General features: G+C 62.1%; 1 protein-coding gene across 1 annotated transcript; it reads right to left on the reverse strand.

Moving 5' to 3' along the window:
- Positions 1-3,131: 3,131 nt before the first annotated feature.
- On the reverse strand, positions 3,132-19,073 carry GRK1 (G protein-coupled receptor kinase 1). Its single transcript, XM_030762589.2, has 7 exons — positions 17,510-19,073; positions 15,778-15,905; positions 13,680-13,837; positions 12,904-12,987; positions 10,415-10,539; positions 8,308-8,509; positions 3,132-7,216 (listed from the first exon to the last, which is right to left on the reverse strand). Exons 1-7 carry the CDS (start codon positions 18,206-18,208, stop codon positions 6,918-6,920), a joined length of 1,695 nt encoding a protein of 564 aa, XP_030618449.2. The 5' UTR covers positions 18,209-19,073; the 3' UTR covers positions 3,132-6,917.
- Between the last annotated feature and the right edge of the window lie 380 nt (positions 19,074-19,453).

A 19,453-nucleotide genomic window follows, 5' to 3' on the forward strand; every position in this document is an offset into this window, starting at 1 on the left:
AGGACAAGCAGAGGGTCTGGACCAATTATTACTGACGTTAAGAAGATAATTGATTAAAACAGTTATGAACCCTAGTGCCAAGTTCCTTCCTGCTCAGTGTAATATGTTTGAAGTATACTTAGTCCCCTGCCTCCACTTCCCTCACCTGAACTCAAGTCCCCACTCCCCCCAGAAACAGCCACATCCCCTCAGAGGGTCTCACCCAGAGGTCCTGAGTTGACCTGGATTCACCCTTCAGATGGGCGGGGCAGGTGGAGATGGGGCTGACGCTGGTCGAACACCTATCAGACGCCTCTCCCTGTGATCACCGCTGCTCACGTCTGCCTTTGTTAATCGGTACAATGTTCTACCCATTTCACAGATGAGGAAACTGAGGCACTGAGAATTTAAATAATTTTTCTGAATTGAAGTAGCTGGTCAGTGGCTGAGATAAGATACGAACCAGGTCAGTTCGATATCAAGGCGTAATCACATTCTCCAAGTGGGAAAGCACGTATTTACTTCACTACGGACACTTAATTTAATCTTTCGTTCGTGCAGTCAACATTTGTTGAATTTCCTCTATATGCAAGATACGAGGAGAGCCGTGAAGACAAGTCATACAGACCTGCCCTTCAAGGGCTGTAAAAGTGCGAAGCAGGAGAAATAAAGCGCACACTGTGTTATAAAGCAGACGGTGATAGTAGCACCGGCGAGAGCAGTCACCGTGCCAGAGAAGGAGCAGGGGTCCCGGGGACGCGACCCGGCCCCTGCGGAGATCCAGGCCTCCCCGGTGACCTGCTCGTGACCCTGCCTTGCATCGGGACCCCCTAGGGGCCATTAATAATCCTGGGGCCTGGACACTCGAACCAGGGCCTCTGGAGGGAAACGAACGTCTGAGGTGCCTGGGTGGTCCCTGAGCAACAGGAATGGGAAGCAGGCTTTCAGGCCGAGGGGATGCTGGGGGTGGGGGGGGTGCGCACGGTGTTGTGTCCGGCTGCCTGCGGGGGTAGCTAAGTCGGGGGGCAGGCTTTCAGGGGCCCAGGAGCAGGGCTGGCGGGAGGGCAAGCAATCACCGTGAATCTGAGGATTCTGCACTGTAGGGTCTCCCTGCATCCTCCTCACGCCCGGGCAGAGAGGGACTCTTCCCAGCACGAGGTCCAGCGTGACCCCAGCTGCCCCTGGAGACCCGTCCAGCACGGAGGAGCTGACGGGAGGGGCTGGCTCGGCCCCACACTGCGAGAAGAAGGACTCATCTTTCCACAGGCCCCGTCAGCCTGACGTCCTCGCAGGCCCCGCACGGCACAGGTGCACACACACCTGGCTGGCCCCCTGCTCCCGTCGGGGCTCCACTCTGTCACAGTGGCAGGTGAGGGTGTGGGCACATCTGGCCGTCGATCCTTACGGCCTGCCCCCGGGGGCCCCCCCGCCAAGCTCAGATGGCCTTTGGTGGCTGGCAGCCAAGGCTGGCCGGGTGCCGGCCCACCTCCCCTCGCCCTCCGGTCACTGCCTCCCAGTTACCTGGCTTAGGCTTTGGAGAAAGCAGAGACGGGAAGTGCCCCAGGGATTTCCGCCCATCCACCCTGCCCGGCCTCCCTCCTCCAAGGATGAATCTCACAGGCTCCAGCTGGAACAGGGGAGAGGGAGAGGAGTCTAGAACTTAGTTTCTTAAATTACGATCAGGGTGACATAAAAGTACATGACCAGCTGCCCAAGAAGGGAGGCTCAGCCCTCGATCCCGTGCAGGCGCGGGTGGTGGGCAGGGTGACCCTGGCGCTCACTCAGTCCTGTTATGAAACTGAATTCATCACGGCCCTTCTTTTGTTCCCTGCTTAGAACCACGTCCCACTCACGGCAGGCGCCCAGGAACACTTTGCGGATGGAGACTGAACGAGCATGGCCCACACCCCTCTCAGCACCTGCTCCGACCCAGGCGGGGGCCCCAGCTGGACGCACCCCTCTCCACGGGGTCCTCCCGGCCCGGCCCCCTCGAGGAGACCCAGGTGGAGGACCCTTCTCCCCAACCTGTGTGAGCAGATAGGGGTCAGCAGGCTCTGAAACCAGGACCAGCCCTAAAAAGAGAGGGATTAAAAGACCCCTAGGAACCATCCAGGAAGCTCCTCTGTCAGCCACAGGCCAGGCGGGGTCCAGATCCAGGGCCCCTGGGCCCCTGCGCAGGCAGGACCCCTGTCCATTGTGGGAGCGCGTGAGAGTCTGGTCTCGGGCTTAGGGGCCCTGCGGTAACCGAATACCCTGCGATGAGCCGGGAATGAATAATGCAGACCGGAGGCCGGGGAGACTCAGGGCCCCGCCTGCCTGTGCCCGGCGAGGCGGCCAGCCAGACGGGAGATGTTCTCAGGGACACAAACGGTGTAAGTTGCAAACACTCCTGGGGCTTCGCGGGAGGCCTGTAACCATGATCTCCCTGCCCCTCTAGTGAGCCCAAGCAGGGAGGCTCACCTTTCCAGGCTCTCAGTCCCCACGGGAAGCGGGAAGCCCCCCACCGGCTGACTCCCCGGTGAGGAAGGGGGAGCCTTCCCGGCCTTGGATTGGCTACCACAGCTTGCCTGCCGTCTCCTGGGACGTGCAAGCCGTCGCCCTGAGAGTGAGGCCTTGCCCCTCACAGGCCTGGCCTAGCACCCGCGCCCTTACCAATTCTGGTGTGTCGGGGAAAGGCGGCGCCCTGAGCGTCCAGGACCCACAGGGCTGGGAGCGCCCAGGCTGGCCACCCCCGTCGTCACACTCCAAGGCCCTGGACCTTCATAAGCTTTCTCCCCTCGGCCCTTTGTCTGGACGTAAGGAGCGTGAACCTGGAAAAACAGTGTTCTACCGTCACTGAGGGACTGAGGTTTGGTTTCCACAAAATCAGATCAAGCCTTCTTACCTTCATTTGAAATTGTCTGGGTAAAGCCTGGGAGCCTATCTCATGGTTATTTTAATCCCATGGCCTCTCAAACTCTTCTTCTCTTAGCCGGCAAAATGCCTGTAACGTGGACGCTGTATTTTCACTTGGGGCCCACTTGTGTGTCTAAACACTTGCAGGAGGGGCTGGGCCCATCGTGAAATAAGAGGAGGTGACCTCAGCCTTTGCTGAGCTCGGGTTGGGTAATGATATTTGCAGTTATATTTAGTTAGTTATTGTGTTGATCAGAATCAGCCCGTATCGCTTGAATCACCCCGGAAAACCCATGGGGCTGCCTCTCCCAGGCTGCAGCTCCACTCAAACAAGTGGAAGAAAGGGGTTTATATGTATAGACAGCAGGGCCTGACGGGCTACCAGGAGCAGCAGAAGGAAGCCACACGGGACCCGCCCAGACGGGGAGCAGAGCAGAGGTGCAGACGCAGGGGCCGCAGGGCTGTGCCAGCAGCTCTCTGAATCTGGAGGGAGATGGGGACAGAGCATGTGTATGTGTGTGTGTGCATGTGTCACGTACGTGTGTGTCTATGTGTACGTGTGTGTTGTGTGTGTACATGTGTGCACGTGTCCACATGCATCTGCACACGTGTGTATGTGATTTTTTTAACATCTTTTTTGGAGTATAATTGCTTTACAATGCTGTGTTAGTTCCTGCTGTATAACAAAGTGAATCAGCTATACGTATACATATGTTCCCACAGCCCCTCCCTCTTGCGTCTCGCATCCACCCTCCCTATCCCACCCCTCTAGGTGGTCACAAAGCAGCGAGCTGGTCTCCCTGTGCCATGCGGCTGCTTCCCACTAGCTATCTACCTTACGTTTGGTAGTGTATATATGTCCATGCCACTCTCTCACTTAGTCACAGCTTACCCTTCCCCCTCCCCATATCCTCAAGTCCATTCTCTAGTAGGTCTGTGTCTTTATTCCCGTCTTACCCCTAGGTTCTTCATGACCTTTTTTCTTAGATTCCATATGTATGTGTTAGCATATGGTATTTGGTTTTCTCTTTCTGACTTATTTCACTCTGTATGACAGACTCTAGGTCCATCCACCTCACTACGAATAAACCCAGTTTCGCTTCTTTTTATGGCTCAGCAATGTGTGTATGTGATTTTGAAGGAGAGTGCGCACCAGGACCATATCACAATCTAGAGAGTCTGCCGTGTTTTTAAACTTTTATTTTTACCCTTTTCTACTTGGATGGAAATTGCATTTTTTGTCTTTTACAAAGGAAAAGTCGCGGTGAAGGTGTTTGCAGATTCTCCATAAGGAAATATGCGCTTGTGGGGGGCCCACATCCTCACCACAGTTCACGTTGGAACACACCAGGATGGAAAGGTGGGATCTCCTCTGGCTCGTGGCATGGGAACGACGGCGAGGGCCAAGTGCCTGAGCCCAGCACCCCTCGGGGATCCCGAGGCTTGTGCTCGGAGGATGAAAGGGCCCAGGGACGAAGGCTTCTCCACAGAGGGCCCCCCAGCTCTGGCCTGGGGGAACGCCCGGGCAGCCCCGTTATCCAGCCTGGATGGCGTTTCCCTTGCCCAGGGGAGCCGGGGAACAGCTGGAGTGACAGCGAGACCCCTCAGAGTGTGCCCGGTCAGGGGGTCTGCACCCGAGACATCCCACAGCAGAGGCCCCCGAAGGCCCATGAAGAAACCCCACAATGAAGAGTCACCATAAGCATGAACCCAGCAGCCGGGAACTGCCCTGTGCACCCTCCGGCCTCCCGGCCTTGCCCCCAGGCCCCAAGGCTGCGGCTGGACGGGAGGGTGGAGACGTCCCTCCAGCCCAGCTGGGAAGACTGGAGCGGCTGGGGTGGCTGGGGTGGCAGTCCTCCCGGTGGGGCATTTTACGTTAGTGCTTTGGTTGCTCCCCACGGTGGCCGCAGGGCGCCTCTGGGTCGGGGTTGACCAGCGGGACACCGGCGCATCCAGGCTCCTGCACCTGTGCAGCGGTGTCCATATCACAGTGTGGGCGTTGCCGATTCCTTTGTTTCTATGTGAAAATTTAAGTTTCAAAGTGTTTTAAAATAAAAGTGAAGTGACTCCACGACTTTTGCTGCCTGTGTGCAACTACATGAGGCTGGCTTGAGTTTTACTGGGGAGCGGGGGGCACCCCTGAGCAGACCACGAGAGCGAGACAGCGGAAGTCACACGTAACTTGCTTTTGTGATTATGTCCCCGCAGACCTGCTAGTTCGTGGAATAACCACTCATTCGTAGGTTGGGTAAAGCACCTGCAACAGCTGTGCCAGATTTAGCCAGAAACGTTGAATCAGGTTTTAGCGTTAAGTATGTCCCACGCACGAAAAAAGTTACTTGTTGTTCATCTGAAATTCAACTGTATCCACGCCCTGTGTCTCCTCGGGCCGTCCAGGCATAAGATGAAAGCAGAGGGGTCCCCGCCGGGGCTGCTGGTCCCACAGGAGGGGCTGCACTTCAGGCGCCGTGGGCCCCGGGCAGGCACTGGGACGGCGGCCAAAGGCCAGGCCACACCCACCCCCTGAGGTTTAAATCACTCTGCTCAGGGCCATGGGGACCTAGAGCAGATTAAATGGGTTTAGAAAGACCAGAAGGGGTGTGTCTTGCACCTGAATGTAGTGAGGTGAGATTTACAGCTATTAGATAATCCACGTGTCTCATCCTAGGACACAAAACCGGCGTCAGGGCCGACACAGCGATTGATCCTGCCGACAGCCCGGCCTCCCTTGGCCGTGGGCCCCCATCTTAGCCTCCCAGGCGATGCTCACGTGGCAGTTTCAGGTCACAGACCAAAAGCACGGGACGGCTCTTCAGGGCTCTTCCAGGACATTGTGGGTGCAGCGCACAGGAGAGAGGGTCGTCCTGCAGGTTTATTCACCAGGAGAGGGGCTTTAATGCCCTCGGTGCACAAGGGACCCGAAGATACACTTGAAACATCCCCACCAACAAGCCGGCCTCTTACACCTGACGGCTGTCTGAGCCACAACAGCCCGGGGCCAGCCTCCTGCAGTGGCTCCAGGCCAGCGGGGCCACTGGTCCCAGGTGGCTGAGCCGCAGCCTCCAAGGTCGTGCCCCTCAGGGTCGCTCCTCTCCCGAGGCTGCCGGGGGAGCAGATGGCAGGGGTGCTAGCCACACTCAGCGTGACACTCTGAGGGCAGAGGCGCTCAAGAAAGGGAGGGGACTGCTCCCGGCCGTCAGGCAGCAAACCCCACGCAGCAACACCAGCCCCTCTCCTGGCCCCAGGAGGGAGGCCAGGAGAGGGCCAGGCCTTGCAGGACAAGAGGCAGAGTCGGGGTGGGAAGCAGGTGCTGGGTGCGGGGAGACAGCCGCTGGCCCGTCCTGTCTGCCGGGGGTGGGCAGCTTGTGTCCAGTTGTCATCAACTGGCGATGGTCTCAGGATGAGGAGAAGCCAAGGGGGTGACTGCCGCGGTCAGCGTCACCCCCAGGCCCCTGGCCCTTCCCCTCCTCCTGGACGCCCAGGCCCCGGCCGGCAAGGGGACCCCGCTGGAGACTCAGCACCAGCAGACGTGCAGATGGCATCCCCAACGTGTGGGCGGGGACCAGCTCAGCCCCAGCAGTGACCCGACGGCTAGGGGTGGGGCCAGGAGCTGGGCGCTAAGGGAAACCGGGTCGGCGCACAGTCCGGGCCTCTCAGCGGAGCCCGCAAGCCCACAGGCCAGGGTTTGCCGACCTCTGAACCAGCCCAGAGAAGGCAGGGCCTGCGAAGCTGCAGCTGAGGTGCCAGGGAACCCGAACGGAGTCTTCACTCTCGCCACCCAAGCCGCCGCCAGCCTGCACGTCTGCTCCAGGGCCTGGAGAGCCACACGTCGCTGGTGCATTCCGTCCTGGGACCACTGGATCCTTTTTGAGTGAAAGGGTGCAAAAGAGGTAGGCTATCGTCTACTGCTGGCACTCCTGACCCTGCGCGGGAGGCCGGGCTGTACTGGCCTCCTCTGTCCTGCCTGTGCTGAGCGCCGGGCCACAGCCATGCGGCGGCCTGGCGGGAGGGGCTCAGCTGACCCATGAGGCGCTGCAGCTGGTCTAGCAAACCAGACACAACCCCGACTTGGACGAGGAGGCCGCCTCCTGCACGGAGATCCCCTTCATGTCGTCGGGCATCTGCCCGTCAGGCCGCCACACGTTCAGGTCCCCAAAGATGCCCTTCTCGATCATCTCCTCCTGCCAGGGGATGGGGCAGGTGCCAGTGGCGAATTCCTGGAAGAATTCTGTGTCCTCTTTGTCAAAGGCCACACCCCTGACTGTGGAAAAGGCACCCACATCCTGGATGTTCTTTGCGTAGACAGTCCTGGAGTCTGGGACGAAGGGGGGGGTCAGCATCCCTGTGAGAGGACGGAAGACACGGGGCGTGAAGGGCCAGCCAGCGGGAGGAGGCGGCCGCACTCAGCCAGCAGGGCCGCTGCCCCTCATGCGGCCCTGGAGGTGACAAGGAGAGCGACACCCGCCACAGGGCGCTGAGCCAGGCTGGAGACTCAGAGTCCGGTCTGGACACACGTCGCCAGAACCCAGCCCCCATCTGCGCCCCCTCCGCCCCGCCCAGAAGCCCCGTCATGAGGGTCGGCGGGCCCTTGGCTGCACTGCCCCCGATGCCGCTGTGCCCACCGTCTCTGCAGACCCCCCAGCCCCAGTGCCGGCCTCCCCGTCTGCGGGTCTACACCTCGATCACAACATGCTCAGAACTGAACTCCCTGTGCCTTCACCCGATCCCTCCTCAGCACAGACCCTGTGGCCTCGGGACTCAATCCGGCTCCGGCTTCCCGGGTCCTGACCGCTCGCTTGGGCTGCCTGATCTCCCCGGGCCTGGGGCTGGTCTGGGCAGCTCTCCCTGGCACCCGGCACCTTCAGATCAGCCGGGGCTGCCACTGCCCTGACCCTTCCCCACCAAAGAAACTTCTCCTACTGGGGCGTCGGGCCGTGAGGTCACAGGCTCGCACTTCCTGGGTGTGGGTTCTGGTGGGTGTGGCGGGTGCCACGCTTCTCTCCCGCAGACACGCGTGTACACACACACTCGCACACACTAGCTTGCACGAGACATGACAGCAGACTCTGGTGGAACGAACGACGGCTGGAGAAATCCCGCCTCGACTTGGATCGCAGGCTCCTTCAAGGAACCGCCTGACAGCGGGTTCAGATCTTCAGCTCACAGGTGTTTCCCGCACACCCCATCCAACCCTCGCCGCCTCCTCGGGTCCCCAGGAGACCCACCCCGTGAACATCCAGTCCTGGGCGCGCTGGGATGAGCAGGGAAGAGGGACGGTGGTGTCATCGGGGGCAGAGGATGCTCCAGGGGTGGGGTTCGCCCAGGCCGCCCGCCCCCCGACCTCACGCTAAGCTGCTGGACGCCAATGGGACGGGGCGGCCAGCGAGGGTCGCCCAGGAGCCCCCAGCCCCAGCTCCCACACGCGGACAGTACCGGCCTCCAGTTGCCGCCAGCTGATGTCTCTGAAGAGGGGGCTGGCGCGGAGCCCATCACAGGAGCTGCCCCTGAACCCCAGGCGCCTCTTGGGGTCCTTCTGCAGCAGTGCCTCGCAGAAGTCCTTGCAGGCCTGGCTGAACTTGTCGGGGTAGGTGACCACCTCCTCCAGGACCCGCTGCTTCAGTTCCTTGTTCTCCACCTGCACGGCGGACACAGCACCGTCAGCCCACGTCACACCCCTGACACCCACGTCACACCCCGGCCAGGCCCACCCGCATCGCCCCAGCTGCCACGGCAGCTCCGGACACGGCAGCTCCGCGGGCCCGGCCGGCCCTGCTCTCGGGGGTGCCTGACGCCACCCTCCCGCGTGTTAGCACTTAAGGGCTCAGTATCGCTGGTCAGGGCGTGAGACCCTGAAGGTGGACACCTTGCACTCCCACAACCATCGCCCCCAGCTTGCCCGGCAAGGTGGCAGAGGTCCACCGAAGGCAGACGCCCCCTGGGCCCATGGAGCCTTAGTGCAGACCAGCTTTCCCGAGCACGACTTCCAGCCCACAAAATTCACTTCCAGTGGCTCCATCCCCAGGGAGCTCCCCGACAATCAGCCGGAAGTCTCCAGCCCCACCTCAACCAAACGCTGCCCATGTCCTCTCCGTGTCGGTCATATTTGCCCTTCCTGAAACGTCCTAAAGGTTCACGGAAGTGGGATCGTCCAGAGTCACTCTTCCGGGGCCAGATTCTTTTATTCATAGTGGGGGGTTTGAGACCTGTCCGTGTCACGGGTGTACCCGAGGCTCCTTCCCATCGAACACAGGGACCTCGGGTGGACCACAGAATGGAGGGACCACAGATGCACTGAAGATGGACCCCAGAATGCATGACCCAGAGATGGGCCATAGCATGAAGGGGTCACGGACGGACCATGGAATGGAGGGACCACGGATGGACCATGACTGGACCACGGATGGACCATGGAATGGAGGGACCATGGATGGACCATGGAATGGAGGGACCACAGATGGACCACGATGGACAGACTATGACGGTTCACTTTCTCATGAAAGCGTCTCCTGCTCATTTTCACCAGAAAACAGGGATCCTTTCAGGGCTGTGGGCTCAGCCAGGGCTCTGAGGTGGAGCTCCTGTGGTGGCCTGCGGCCAATGTGGACCCCACACTGTGTTGCTTTACTCTGCTCGTCTGAGCTGAGGTCGGGGAGAGACCCGTTGCGGGAGTCTGAGGCAGAGGTGCGCACGCACAGAGCGACCCTACGCGTTAGTCAGCAGAGGGGCTCTCACTCTCGGGGGACTGGAGACCAGACCGTCCCCACGACTATCTCAGGAGAGCAGCGGGGACTGGGCGGGGGCCCTCGGGGAGGTCCAGCGGAAGAAACTCATGGCTGCGACCCCCAGGCAGGCCGAGGGCCACGTCTAAAGTACGGTTCACCCCAGGCCTCCCTCCTCAGCCCCACAGACAGCCTTAGCTCCGAGCAGAGTCAGCATGGGGTCCGGGGAAGAGGCTGCTTTGCTCCTTTTGTGAACAGTGCTGGCGGCTCTGAACGACACCTATTCGCGGTTCCGCTGGGCTGGCAAACCCCCCGGGGGAGACGCGGGGCCGCCACGCGGACAGGAAGCAGGGGGCACGGGAGGCAGGGCCCCAGCACAGCCACCCCCGGTGCCCACTGCCCCCAGGACGTCCAGGGAAGCTGCCGTGCCTGCAGCAGGGCCTGTAGCTCAGCATCCGGGGAGGCGAGCGCCTTGGCCTCCGGGAAGGGCAGGGAGGCCGCCAGTGGGTGAGCCACGCCCCCCAGAGCAGCGCTGCTCGTGGGGGCGGGGCTGGGGGGGGTCCGGGCTCCTCTCCTCCTGACAGGCTCCTTGGCACACGGAGACCCAGGAGATGAGGTCGCCGTGTGTACCATGAGAAGCCTAGTGCTCCCCGAAAAGAAGGTCACCAGGTCAGCTGGGGGACACTGCTCCTGTGACCCCAACAAGGAGGGTCACCAGGTCCTGCGGGGACACTGCTCCTATGACACACACACACACACACACACACACACACGGAGCTGATGCCAGCTCAGCTGCAGGGACACGGCTGGTCACCTCCTACCTTCTCTCCGCGGGCTCGGAAGGGGCCTCTGGCCGCGATCATCTCGTACAGCGTGACCCCCAGGGAGAAGTAATCCACGGCAAAGTCGTACTCCTCACCCCGCAAGAGCTCCGGGGCCATGAAGCCTGCGACAGGAGCACAGTGCGACTCGGAGACCAGCACACGGGCTCGCACCTCCCATCTCCCCAGAACCCAGCAGGGTCCTCGCGCCAGGACATGCGGGGCTGCCCCGCGCCCACCCACTAGGGAGCGCTCCCCCGGTTGTGAGTGTCCCCTTGGGTACAGCTATCCCTGGCTGGAGCCCCCTCCACCCAGGGTGGATCTCACCCCCACTGTGGTGCCCATGGCGGACAGAGCCAGTGTCTGAGGCTCACGCAGGACCTGTGGTCAGAGGCAGGCGCTCAGACCCGAAAGGGCACAAAAGGAGAGGCTGAAGCCCCGACCCTCCTAAGAGCGGTTTGGACGCCCAGTGGCCCGTGCACTCCACTTCTGGGGAGTCGGGGCCACGTGCTGGGCCCTGCAGGCTGAAGGGGACACCCTGAGAGCCAGCTCTGGCTTCCGTCCCTTTGTGCCCCGTGCAGAGGCCAGCCCAGGGCATGGGAAGGGTAGACGGGCAGCACCTGGGGCCCGTGGTCCACTCCCCCGGGGCCGAGTAGGCCGTTGAGGCTAGGCGCCAGGGTGGCTTCTGTGCTCAGATGACTAGGCATCCCCCCAAAGGCAAAGTTGAGCATGTCCTTTTGTCTCCAGCACCGCCTGGTCCTTCAGCGTTTACCTGCGTTCGCGGCAAGTTCCCAGGAGGGACATGGCTGGATAACACGGGCCACGCTGCTGTGGCCACAGGACATTCCCCCGGAGGTTACAGGAGCCAAGTTCCAAAGAACCCCCTGGCCCTGAACACAGCGTCTTTTCAGGGATTACAGTGCTGGCCAGACGGCCCAGACTCTGGAGAAAGACACGTTCCACCAACCACAACTTCTCCATGAAAACGGGCCGAGAGGAGGGCCCACCGACCACAGAGACGCAACATCCCTGCGGCGAACAGCCCGCTGGCCCCTCCCGTCTGCTCCACCCGCTGGGACCCAATGACACGTCTGCCTCGCGGCGTCTCACGTGGCGATAATGAATCTCCTTCGCGGGAAAGACGGCACGAGCGCGCAATGGGTGAGTGCACGCAGCGTCAGTCTAGGCGCCAGTTCCTCCTCCCCCCGCCCCGAGCCCCGCGGTGCTGGCACAGCGAGTGCCCCTTTGGGTGGACTGCGGCTGAACCAGGGGCGGAGGCTCTGCTCTGGGGACCTGGGCCGGAGGGAGCAGGGGTCCAGGGCAGAGGGTACGGAGGGCTCCCCGAGCCTTCGCTGGACGCCCCACCTTCTAACTCACACCGACCCCAGCCTCCGCTGCCACTGCTTGAGGCCCCCGCGCCCGCCTGACCCCAAACGCACAGGTCAGCACAGCCCGCGGGCAGAGCCACGCCGTCCAGGGCTCAGAGCCGCTCGGCGGCCGCGGCAAAGTCTGGGCGCCCCCTAGCGGCCGGTGGGGCGTCGTGCAAGCAGGGCCGGTGACACCCCAGGTCCACCGACTCCGACCCTGGACCTGATCCGCCGGGAATAGGCGAGCGGCATTTCGCTCACACGCTCACGCCCTGGAGAGGAACCTCAGAGGATCCGGAAAATTCACGACGGGACCTCTTCCTAAATAAAGCCGCAGATGAGGCAGACCCGCTGTGGCAACAGGCACAACCCCCAAAGGAGCCCAAAGCGCAGGATGGGGGCCTCGGGGACAAAGCAGGACCCGAACGGCCCAAGTCCCGGGAGCAGCTCTTTGTCCCCGAAGCCGGACACACACGGAAGAAGCAGATCTGCTGAGAAGTCCTACAGAAAACCCGGGCCATCAGGAGGGCAGAGCGCTCGGAGCGCCCGCTGCGCCGTGTGTGAGCATGAGCCTGTCTATCACCCCAGGCCCCTGCGGTGAGCACCGAAGCTCCCCGCCCCCACCTCCCGCTCGGATGCCTCTTCTCTGCGCCCACCTGCCTGGGGGTGAGAGGAGATGGGGTGGGGACAGGAGGCGCCACGCACGCACATGCACACAGACACACACGCACACGTGCACAGTCACGCACACAGACACACGCATGGTCCAGGGGCCACCTCACAGCTGAGCACCTGCCAGGCCCTGTCCCACCCACGCTGCCTCTGTGCTGCTTCCCTCGGTGCAGACCCCCAGGCTCTGCCCGTGGCCGGCGCTGGGGAGCTTCCATCACAGAGGGCACGCGTGGCAAACAAGGAGTGATTGTTCAGGGGGTCGGGGGTCGTCCCTGCGTGGGTGCCAGTCCCGCAGTCTCACCCTGAGAGGGGACGGATGAGGGAGCATCTTCCTGACAAGCCCCAGCCCTCACCGTGACGCCCACCCCAGGCCGCGGGACCCCAGGACCCCGGGCCTCGTCCCCTTCGCCCCCATAGCGGCTGCCCTCACCCCGGCTCTCAGGCCCTCACCTGGCGTCCCCGCATAGCCCTTGGTCTTGGTCTGCCCTTCCTTCAACTCCACGGCCAGCCCAAGGTCAGAAATTCGGATGTTGCCTGGAGAACAAACACGGGGTCAGGTCACACGCGGCTCCGCAAACAAAGGCCCCTGGGGCTCCTGGACACACACACGTGCACAAGCAGGGCGCACACACGCAGGGGCCGCTGCTCCCCGCTCAGGCTGCGGAGGGCCCGAGGGTCCCAGCAGCGCTCGCAACTGGAATCCGGGGCATAATCCCCCTAAAGCCAGCCTCCTCATGGCTCTGTCTTCCCCGAGCTCTGTAGCAACAGCCTTTGGGGCACCAGTGTGTCCGTCTGACCTGTGATGGGGAGGGAAGGGGGGCTCTAAAGGGACTTATGGGAACCTCAGTCTTGGGGGTTATTTCCTGATGAGAATCCCAGTTTGACTCCTCACGAAGACAGCAAACAAAGGGATCGAGTGGGGACTCGGCCATAACCGTTAGCTGTTTACTAATAGTTCCACACACACCGGCCTCCTGGACTAAGTCCCTGCTGCCCTGGCGCCTAGTCATGCACCAGATTTCACCAAAGTCCGTTAATAATCTCCACTCGGGGATAATGCCATGCGGTCGCAAAATGGCTGAACGAACAGTAAACAAACTTGAGACGTGTCTTGGTGCCGTAAAACTGTAACGAGCATTTATCAGAGCGGGTCCCTCCCCTACCGACGCCCAATCAGGCTACAGAGGTGAGCAGGGCGAGGGGAGGCCGCGAGGGGGCCGCCTCACCGTCGTCGTCCAGGAGCACGTTCTCGGGCTTGAGGTCTCGGTAGATGATTCCCCGCTGGTGCAGGTGCTCTAGACCACTGATGATCTGGGCCGTGTAGAAGATGGCGCGCGCCTCCGGGAAGCCGGGGTTCTCCTCGTCCACGTTGTAGATGTGGTACCTGGGGGCAGACCGCGTGGAGCCTGTGCTTCTCTGGCACAACCAGGAGCCGCGTGCCCACGGTTTTGACGGGAAGTAAAATCTCGGGAAAGCGTTGAGGCCTCCAAATCCCACGTTGTGTCGGCAAAGCGTCCGTCATTTCAGCCTCGGCGTCCAGCCTTAGGGGCCCGCGGCGGAGCCTGGACCGCCGGCCGCCGGTGTCTGTGTCCTCACAGCCCCTCAGCACAGCTGTTACAGGGGAAAGGCAGGGCAGCTCTCCCCACCCCACCTCCCCTGCTCCAGCCCGCGGGAGGGAACAGGGAAACAGGCCCCAAAGCCACCTTACAGCCACCAGTGAAGGAGCCAGGCAGAGGGAGGCGAAGGCGGGCCACGGGGCCAGCCCAAGCCCCATCCAAAGTGAGCGGCTGACCCAGAGCCCAGGAGGCATGTGGGCCGTTTCCCCAGAGACACGCAGACTCCCCGCTGGGCCCTCGGAGGACTCCCCCCGGCCTCCCGGACTCTCCTATCTCCCGTTTCCCTGTCACATTGTACAGAGACGCAAAACCTAACAAGCAAGGTATTTAAACTAGAGAACAACCAGGGAGAGGGGAGTCAGGCCAGTAATCTCGAAGAAAACAAGAGAGAAACCCTCACGTCCACCGGAGCGACAGCATGAATGCCTGTTATGCTACGTGTACCTTTTACTACAGTGTCCTGTAGTACAGTGTGGGGCAGTGCCACGTACAGTGTGCCACGCGTGCAGTGCAGTATAGGACGGGGTAGCGCGGGGCAGCGTGGTGCAGGGCCGTGTAGTACTATCGATACGGTGTAGTATATACAGTGCAGGGGGACACAGCAGCGTGTATAGCGCGGGGCAGCGTGGTGCAGGGCCGTGTAGTACTATCGATACGGTGTAGTATATACAGTGCAGGGGGACACAGCAGCGTGTATAGCGCAGCACGCTGTAACAGCACAGCATCGCGGCCCAGCGCAGCGCCGGGCAGGGCAGGCGAGCAAAGCGTCACGATCTCTCCGCTCTCCAGCTCGTGCTATTTGCGCTTTCCAGACCCTTCGCTCCTCCTCCGTGAACTTGCACAGGTGGCTCAGTCAGGGCCTCAGAGCCTCACCTGGAAAGTGGGGCCAACAAGCCCACCGGCAGAGTTCCGGTGCAGGCGAACCCAGGCCCGAGAACGGAGGCACAGCGACGGCCCCCTTGTGTGAGGGCCGTGCGAGTCGCCTAAGTGTCTCAGGTGTGTCAGCTAAGTCTCCACAGCAACCTCGGAAGGCCAGTATTTCACCTCTATCCCCGCTTTACAGACCAGCACGCTGGGGCAAGGGCGGCCGTGTTGCCCAGCTGGCAAGTGGGTCTTTTCCCCTCTGAGAGCCAGTGGTCCAACTTCTCCCGGGAGCCCAGGGCCGGGCCCTCAGGTCTCCGGCAAACCCAGGCCCCGTAACGGCGACGACGCCCTCTGGTTCTCCCTGCGGTGGGTGGCCAAGCCACGGTTCCCGAAGTCGGCCGCACAGTGCTTCCGCTCTGCCACCACCCCCAGAGTGCATCGTTGACGAAGCTTGTCTTTGTTTGCCATCCCTCTTAAAGCGCGGCCCTCGCCCCCCTTGAGGCCCCTCCCGCCCCTTTATCCACCGTCCAACTAGCACTCGATTCGCAGCTCCTCACACCCTGCTGCCCTCCCTGCTCACCCTGCCGTCCGCCTGAACCCGAGGCCCGCAGGACGGACCCATGACCAGAGAGCTTGACCGCCTCGCCCAGGGTTCCTGCACTTCACTGGGACTGAGGACACGTCGTTTCGAGGACCCGCAATCCGAAGGCAAAGAGGAGGACTGAGATGGGGGCAGGGCTTGTCTTTACCACCACGTCCTCAGCACGTGGGAAGGAGCCCCTCTGCGCACTCGGCCGCGTGAGCCCTCCCGTCCCGATCCCACAGCCGAGAGGCGGGCGCTGACCTTATGTCGCCTCCATTCATGACGGTCATCACCAGACAGAGGTCGGTTTTGGTTTCGAAGGCGTAGGCCAGAGACACGATGAACCTGCTGTGGACTTTGGCGAGAATCTTCTTCTCCACCATTGCGCCCTGGAAAGCAGGGTGAGCGCCCAGGGTTAGGCGGGAAAGTGATATTGCCAAAAACGGCCAAGCTCCACAAACCAGAAAATGTCACGATAAAACGGAAACAGGGCTTCCCCGGTGGCGCAGTGGTTGAGAGTCCGCCTGCCGATGCAGGGGACGCGGGTTCGCGCCCCGGTCCGGGAAGATCCCACATGCCGCGGAGCGGCTAGGCCCATGAGCCATGGCCGCTGAGCCTGCACATCCGGAGCCTGTGCTCCGCAACGGGAGAGGCCACAGCAGTGAGAGGCCGCGAACCACAAAAAAAAAAAAAAAAAAAAAAAAAAGTGGCTGTACAGAGCAATTGCAAATAACTTAGAGACATGCCTCACATGCCCCGTTTCACAGAGACAAGATAGGGCCTGGGAACCCATCACGTGCAGAGGACTCCGGGGTTCCTAGGGCCGCCAGCAAGGGGGCTCCTGCCAACCAGCCTTAGAAATGTGGCTGAGGGTCCCGGCAGGTCCCCAGGCAGCCTGTCGGCACTGACCTTCCCTTCCAGCTCTTCCTGCTGCAATCCCAGCCCTTCTCCTCCCATCCAGGCCTCTGAACAGCACCTTTTCAAGCCACCCCGCATCCCTGTTCATTTTCTATATTGATTTTAAGACCCCATGAAGTCCATTTAATGTGTTTTTGAAAGCTGTGCTGCGTAAGGAGAAAGAGCCCTGTTGAAGGAGGAGTTCTTGATGTTGAGAAGCCCTTTCTACCCACTGCGTGGGAAGATTTTAGGTGGATTTTACTTTGCAAAAGTTTGGTAAGTTTCCTGAACTCGGGAGAAGAGAGGCTTAATACCCTAACAGTTGGATTCAAATTGCAGGTAGATGGCCCCGAGGGTTCCTGCTGCCCGCAGAGGCCGTCAGGCAGAGCACCATCGAGGGGCCCCGGGTGGGGTGCTCGGGGGTAGCTGCTGTTTGCCCCCAGTGTGATCTGTCCTGTGCAGCGGGAATGGGAAGGGAGCCCGCGCAGGCAGATGCGCGGCTGGAGGTTAAGCAGCTTTGGCTGACCCCGCCCGAACGGGGCCTGAGGCCGGATGGAGAGTGGGCGCCGCTCAGAGCAGATACTTCCACCGCCCCCAACGCCCGGCCCGGACAGCGCTGCAAGCGGGCACCTTGGGGCCTCCCCACACCAGCCCCGGGGAGACTCGCCCTGCAGCCTCCTCCCAGCACAAGCCAGGGAAAGTTCCAGAAAGTCAGAGTAAAGAATCTGGAGACTCATCCCAGCAGCCTCCCTGACACCGGCTGCTGCACTGCGTGGCACTGGTGACAAGCCGAGAAGCGTGGTGCCATGTGGCACAGGACCCACGCCAGCCACGCAGAGGCCGCTCTGCCAGGAGGGACGTCCCGGGCACCGAGGCTGGTGGTTTAGAGCGGCTGGACAAGCAGAGCGTCCGAGTGCCACCGGCGCCTGCCGCTCTGAGCCAGGGGCTTGGTCACCAGGCAGACAGGCGGACTCGATGAGGGGGCGCGGGGCACTGACCCCGCCCAGGGCCGCACGGCGGGAGCGCCCACCACAGGGTGAGCCGGCCCAGGACGCCCCAGCCCCTACCCGCTCCCCGGAATGCCTCGGCGGCCCACCTTGTACCCCTTCCTCTTCTTCAGCCGCTTCTTGTTCAGCTTTTTGCACGCGTACATCTTCCCGGTGGCCTTCATCTGACAGGCAGACACCTCCCCAAAGCCTCCCCGCCCCAGGACCCTGAAGTCCAGGAACCAGTCCTCGCCCACGGGCTGGGCCTCCAACCACTTCCACTGCAGGAAGCGCTGGAAGTACAGGCTGTCCAGGTACTGCTGGAAGGGGGCCTGGCTCAGGTGCGCCAGGGTGGCCTGCAGGAGGGGCTGGAAGAGCCCGTCCCCGGCCCCCGCCGGCCCCTCCCGGACCTGCGCCACCATCTCCTTGTCCAGGAAGCCGCAGAAGAGCTTGGCCTGGGGGTCCAGGTACTCGGCCCGGATGGCCTGGGCCTTCTGCGGCCGGAGGTCGTCACCGGCGGTGTTGTAGACCTCGATGTCCCTCCAGAGCTCCAGGGCCGGCACGTGCTGCTCGTGGGCCTGCAGGAACTGCTGGAAGAGCCGCTTGCCGATGGGCTGCTCTGAGCACACGTTCTCGAAGCCCAGGTCCAGGCTCGCCTGGAGCGCCCCGCACTTGGACAGCGGGGGCAGCTTGAGCCGGGCCAAGTACTTCCTGTCCCGGGAGGTTGGGCCGCTGCTCGCGTCGAAGCTGGCCCGGGCAGCAATGAAGGCCGAGTTGGCCACCACCGTCTCCAGGGACCCGAAATCCATCCCGGCGCCGGCCTCCCTCCGCGTCCGGCTCCCACGTCCCAAGCCGGCCTAACCCACTGCCCTTGGCCTCCGGCCCGTTCCCACCCTCTGGGGACAGGAGGATGGCCGGGCACCGGGAGCCCCAGGAAGCCCGCCGACCCAGCTCAGGCGAAATCCCGGCTGGAGTGGAGGACGCGCAGGGCGGGAGCAGGTGCCAGAAAAAGACAATCCCTAAGCCGCTCGCAGACGGATTAGACGGGCCACCCTGCCCCGCTCCTTCCCACGGGGAAGGACACACCTGGCCCCAGGCCCAGCACACAGGAGCCCCGAGCCTCCCCGTCTGGCCCGCTGGCCCAAGCAGATGAGCTGGACCCTCCGCCTGTTTCCTGGTGGGGACACGGGGCCCAGGTGGAGGGAGGGAGCCCAGGAGAAACGTGAATTCACAAGGATAGCTGGTGTTTTCCCCAGTGTGTGTCATTTTTTCTGTAGAAAACCCGCGGGTGGGGGTCAAACCGGCTCATGACAGGGGCTTAGGAAGAGGCTTTCTGGGCGCCCACGGCTGAGACCCCGGGCCAGGGCGCTGGCCACTATGTGAGGACCAACATTTGTCCTGACCTGACACCGACAGCAGCTGTGTCATGCTGGTGGCTCTGATGACCTGAGGTAACCCCGGCCCTTGCCGAGGGATCAGCTTCACATCAGCCCCCTGCCCTCACCTGGGCTGTGCTGGCTGGTGAAGGAGAAACGCCAAGAGAAAGGTTCAGGTGAAATTAGGACGGGGATGCAGGAGACCCCAGCTATACCCAGGCTGAGGTCCCACACAGAGAGAGGCAGGAGAGAGAAGGGAATGAAGAGGCCAGGGACACACCAGGGGCACACCTGAGACACACCTGGGGGACACCTGAGACATACCTGGGACATACCTGGGGCACACCGGAGGGACACCTCGGACACACCTGGGGCTCACCTGAGACTCACCGGGGGCACACCTAAGACACACCTGGGACATAGCTGGGGCACAGCTGGGACACAGCTGGAGGACACCTGGGACACACCTGAGGTACACCTGGGGGATACCTGAGACATACCTGGGACATACCTGGGGCACAGTTGGGACACACCTGAGACAGCTGGGACACAGCTGGAGGACACTTGGGACACACCAGGGGCACACCTGAGACACACCTGGGGACACCTGAGACATACCTGGGGCTCACCTGAGACACACCGGGGGAACACCTAAGACACACCTGGGACATAGCTGGG

The sequence above is a fragment of the Delphinapterus leucas genome, chromosome 18 (genome assembly GCF_059928025.1).
Source record: "Delphinapterus leucas isolate spDelLeu-1000000601 "Yukka" chromosome 18, BTC_Dleu_Yukka2, whole genome shotgun sequence".
Taxonomy (NCBI): Eukaryota; Metazoa; Chordata; class Mammalia; order Artiodactyla; family Monodontidae; genus Delphinapterus; species Delphinapterus leucas.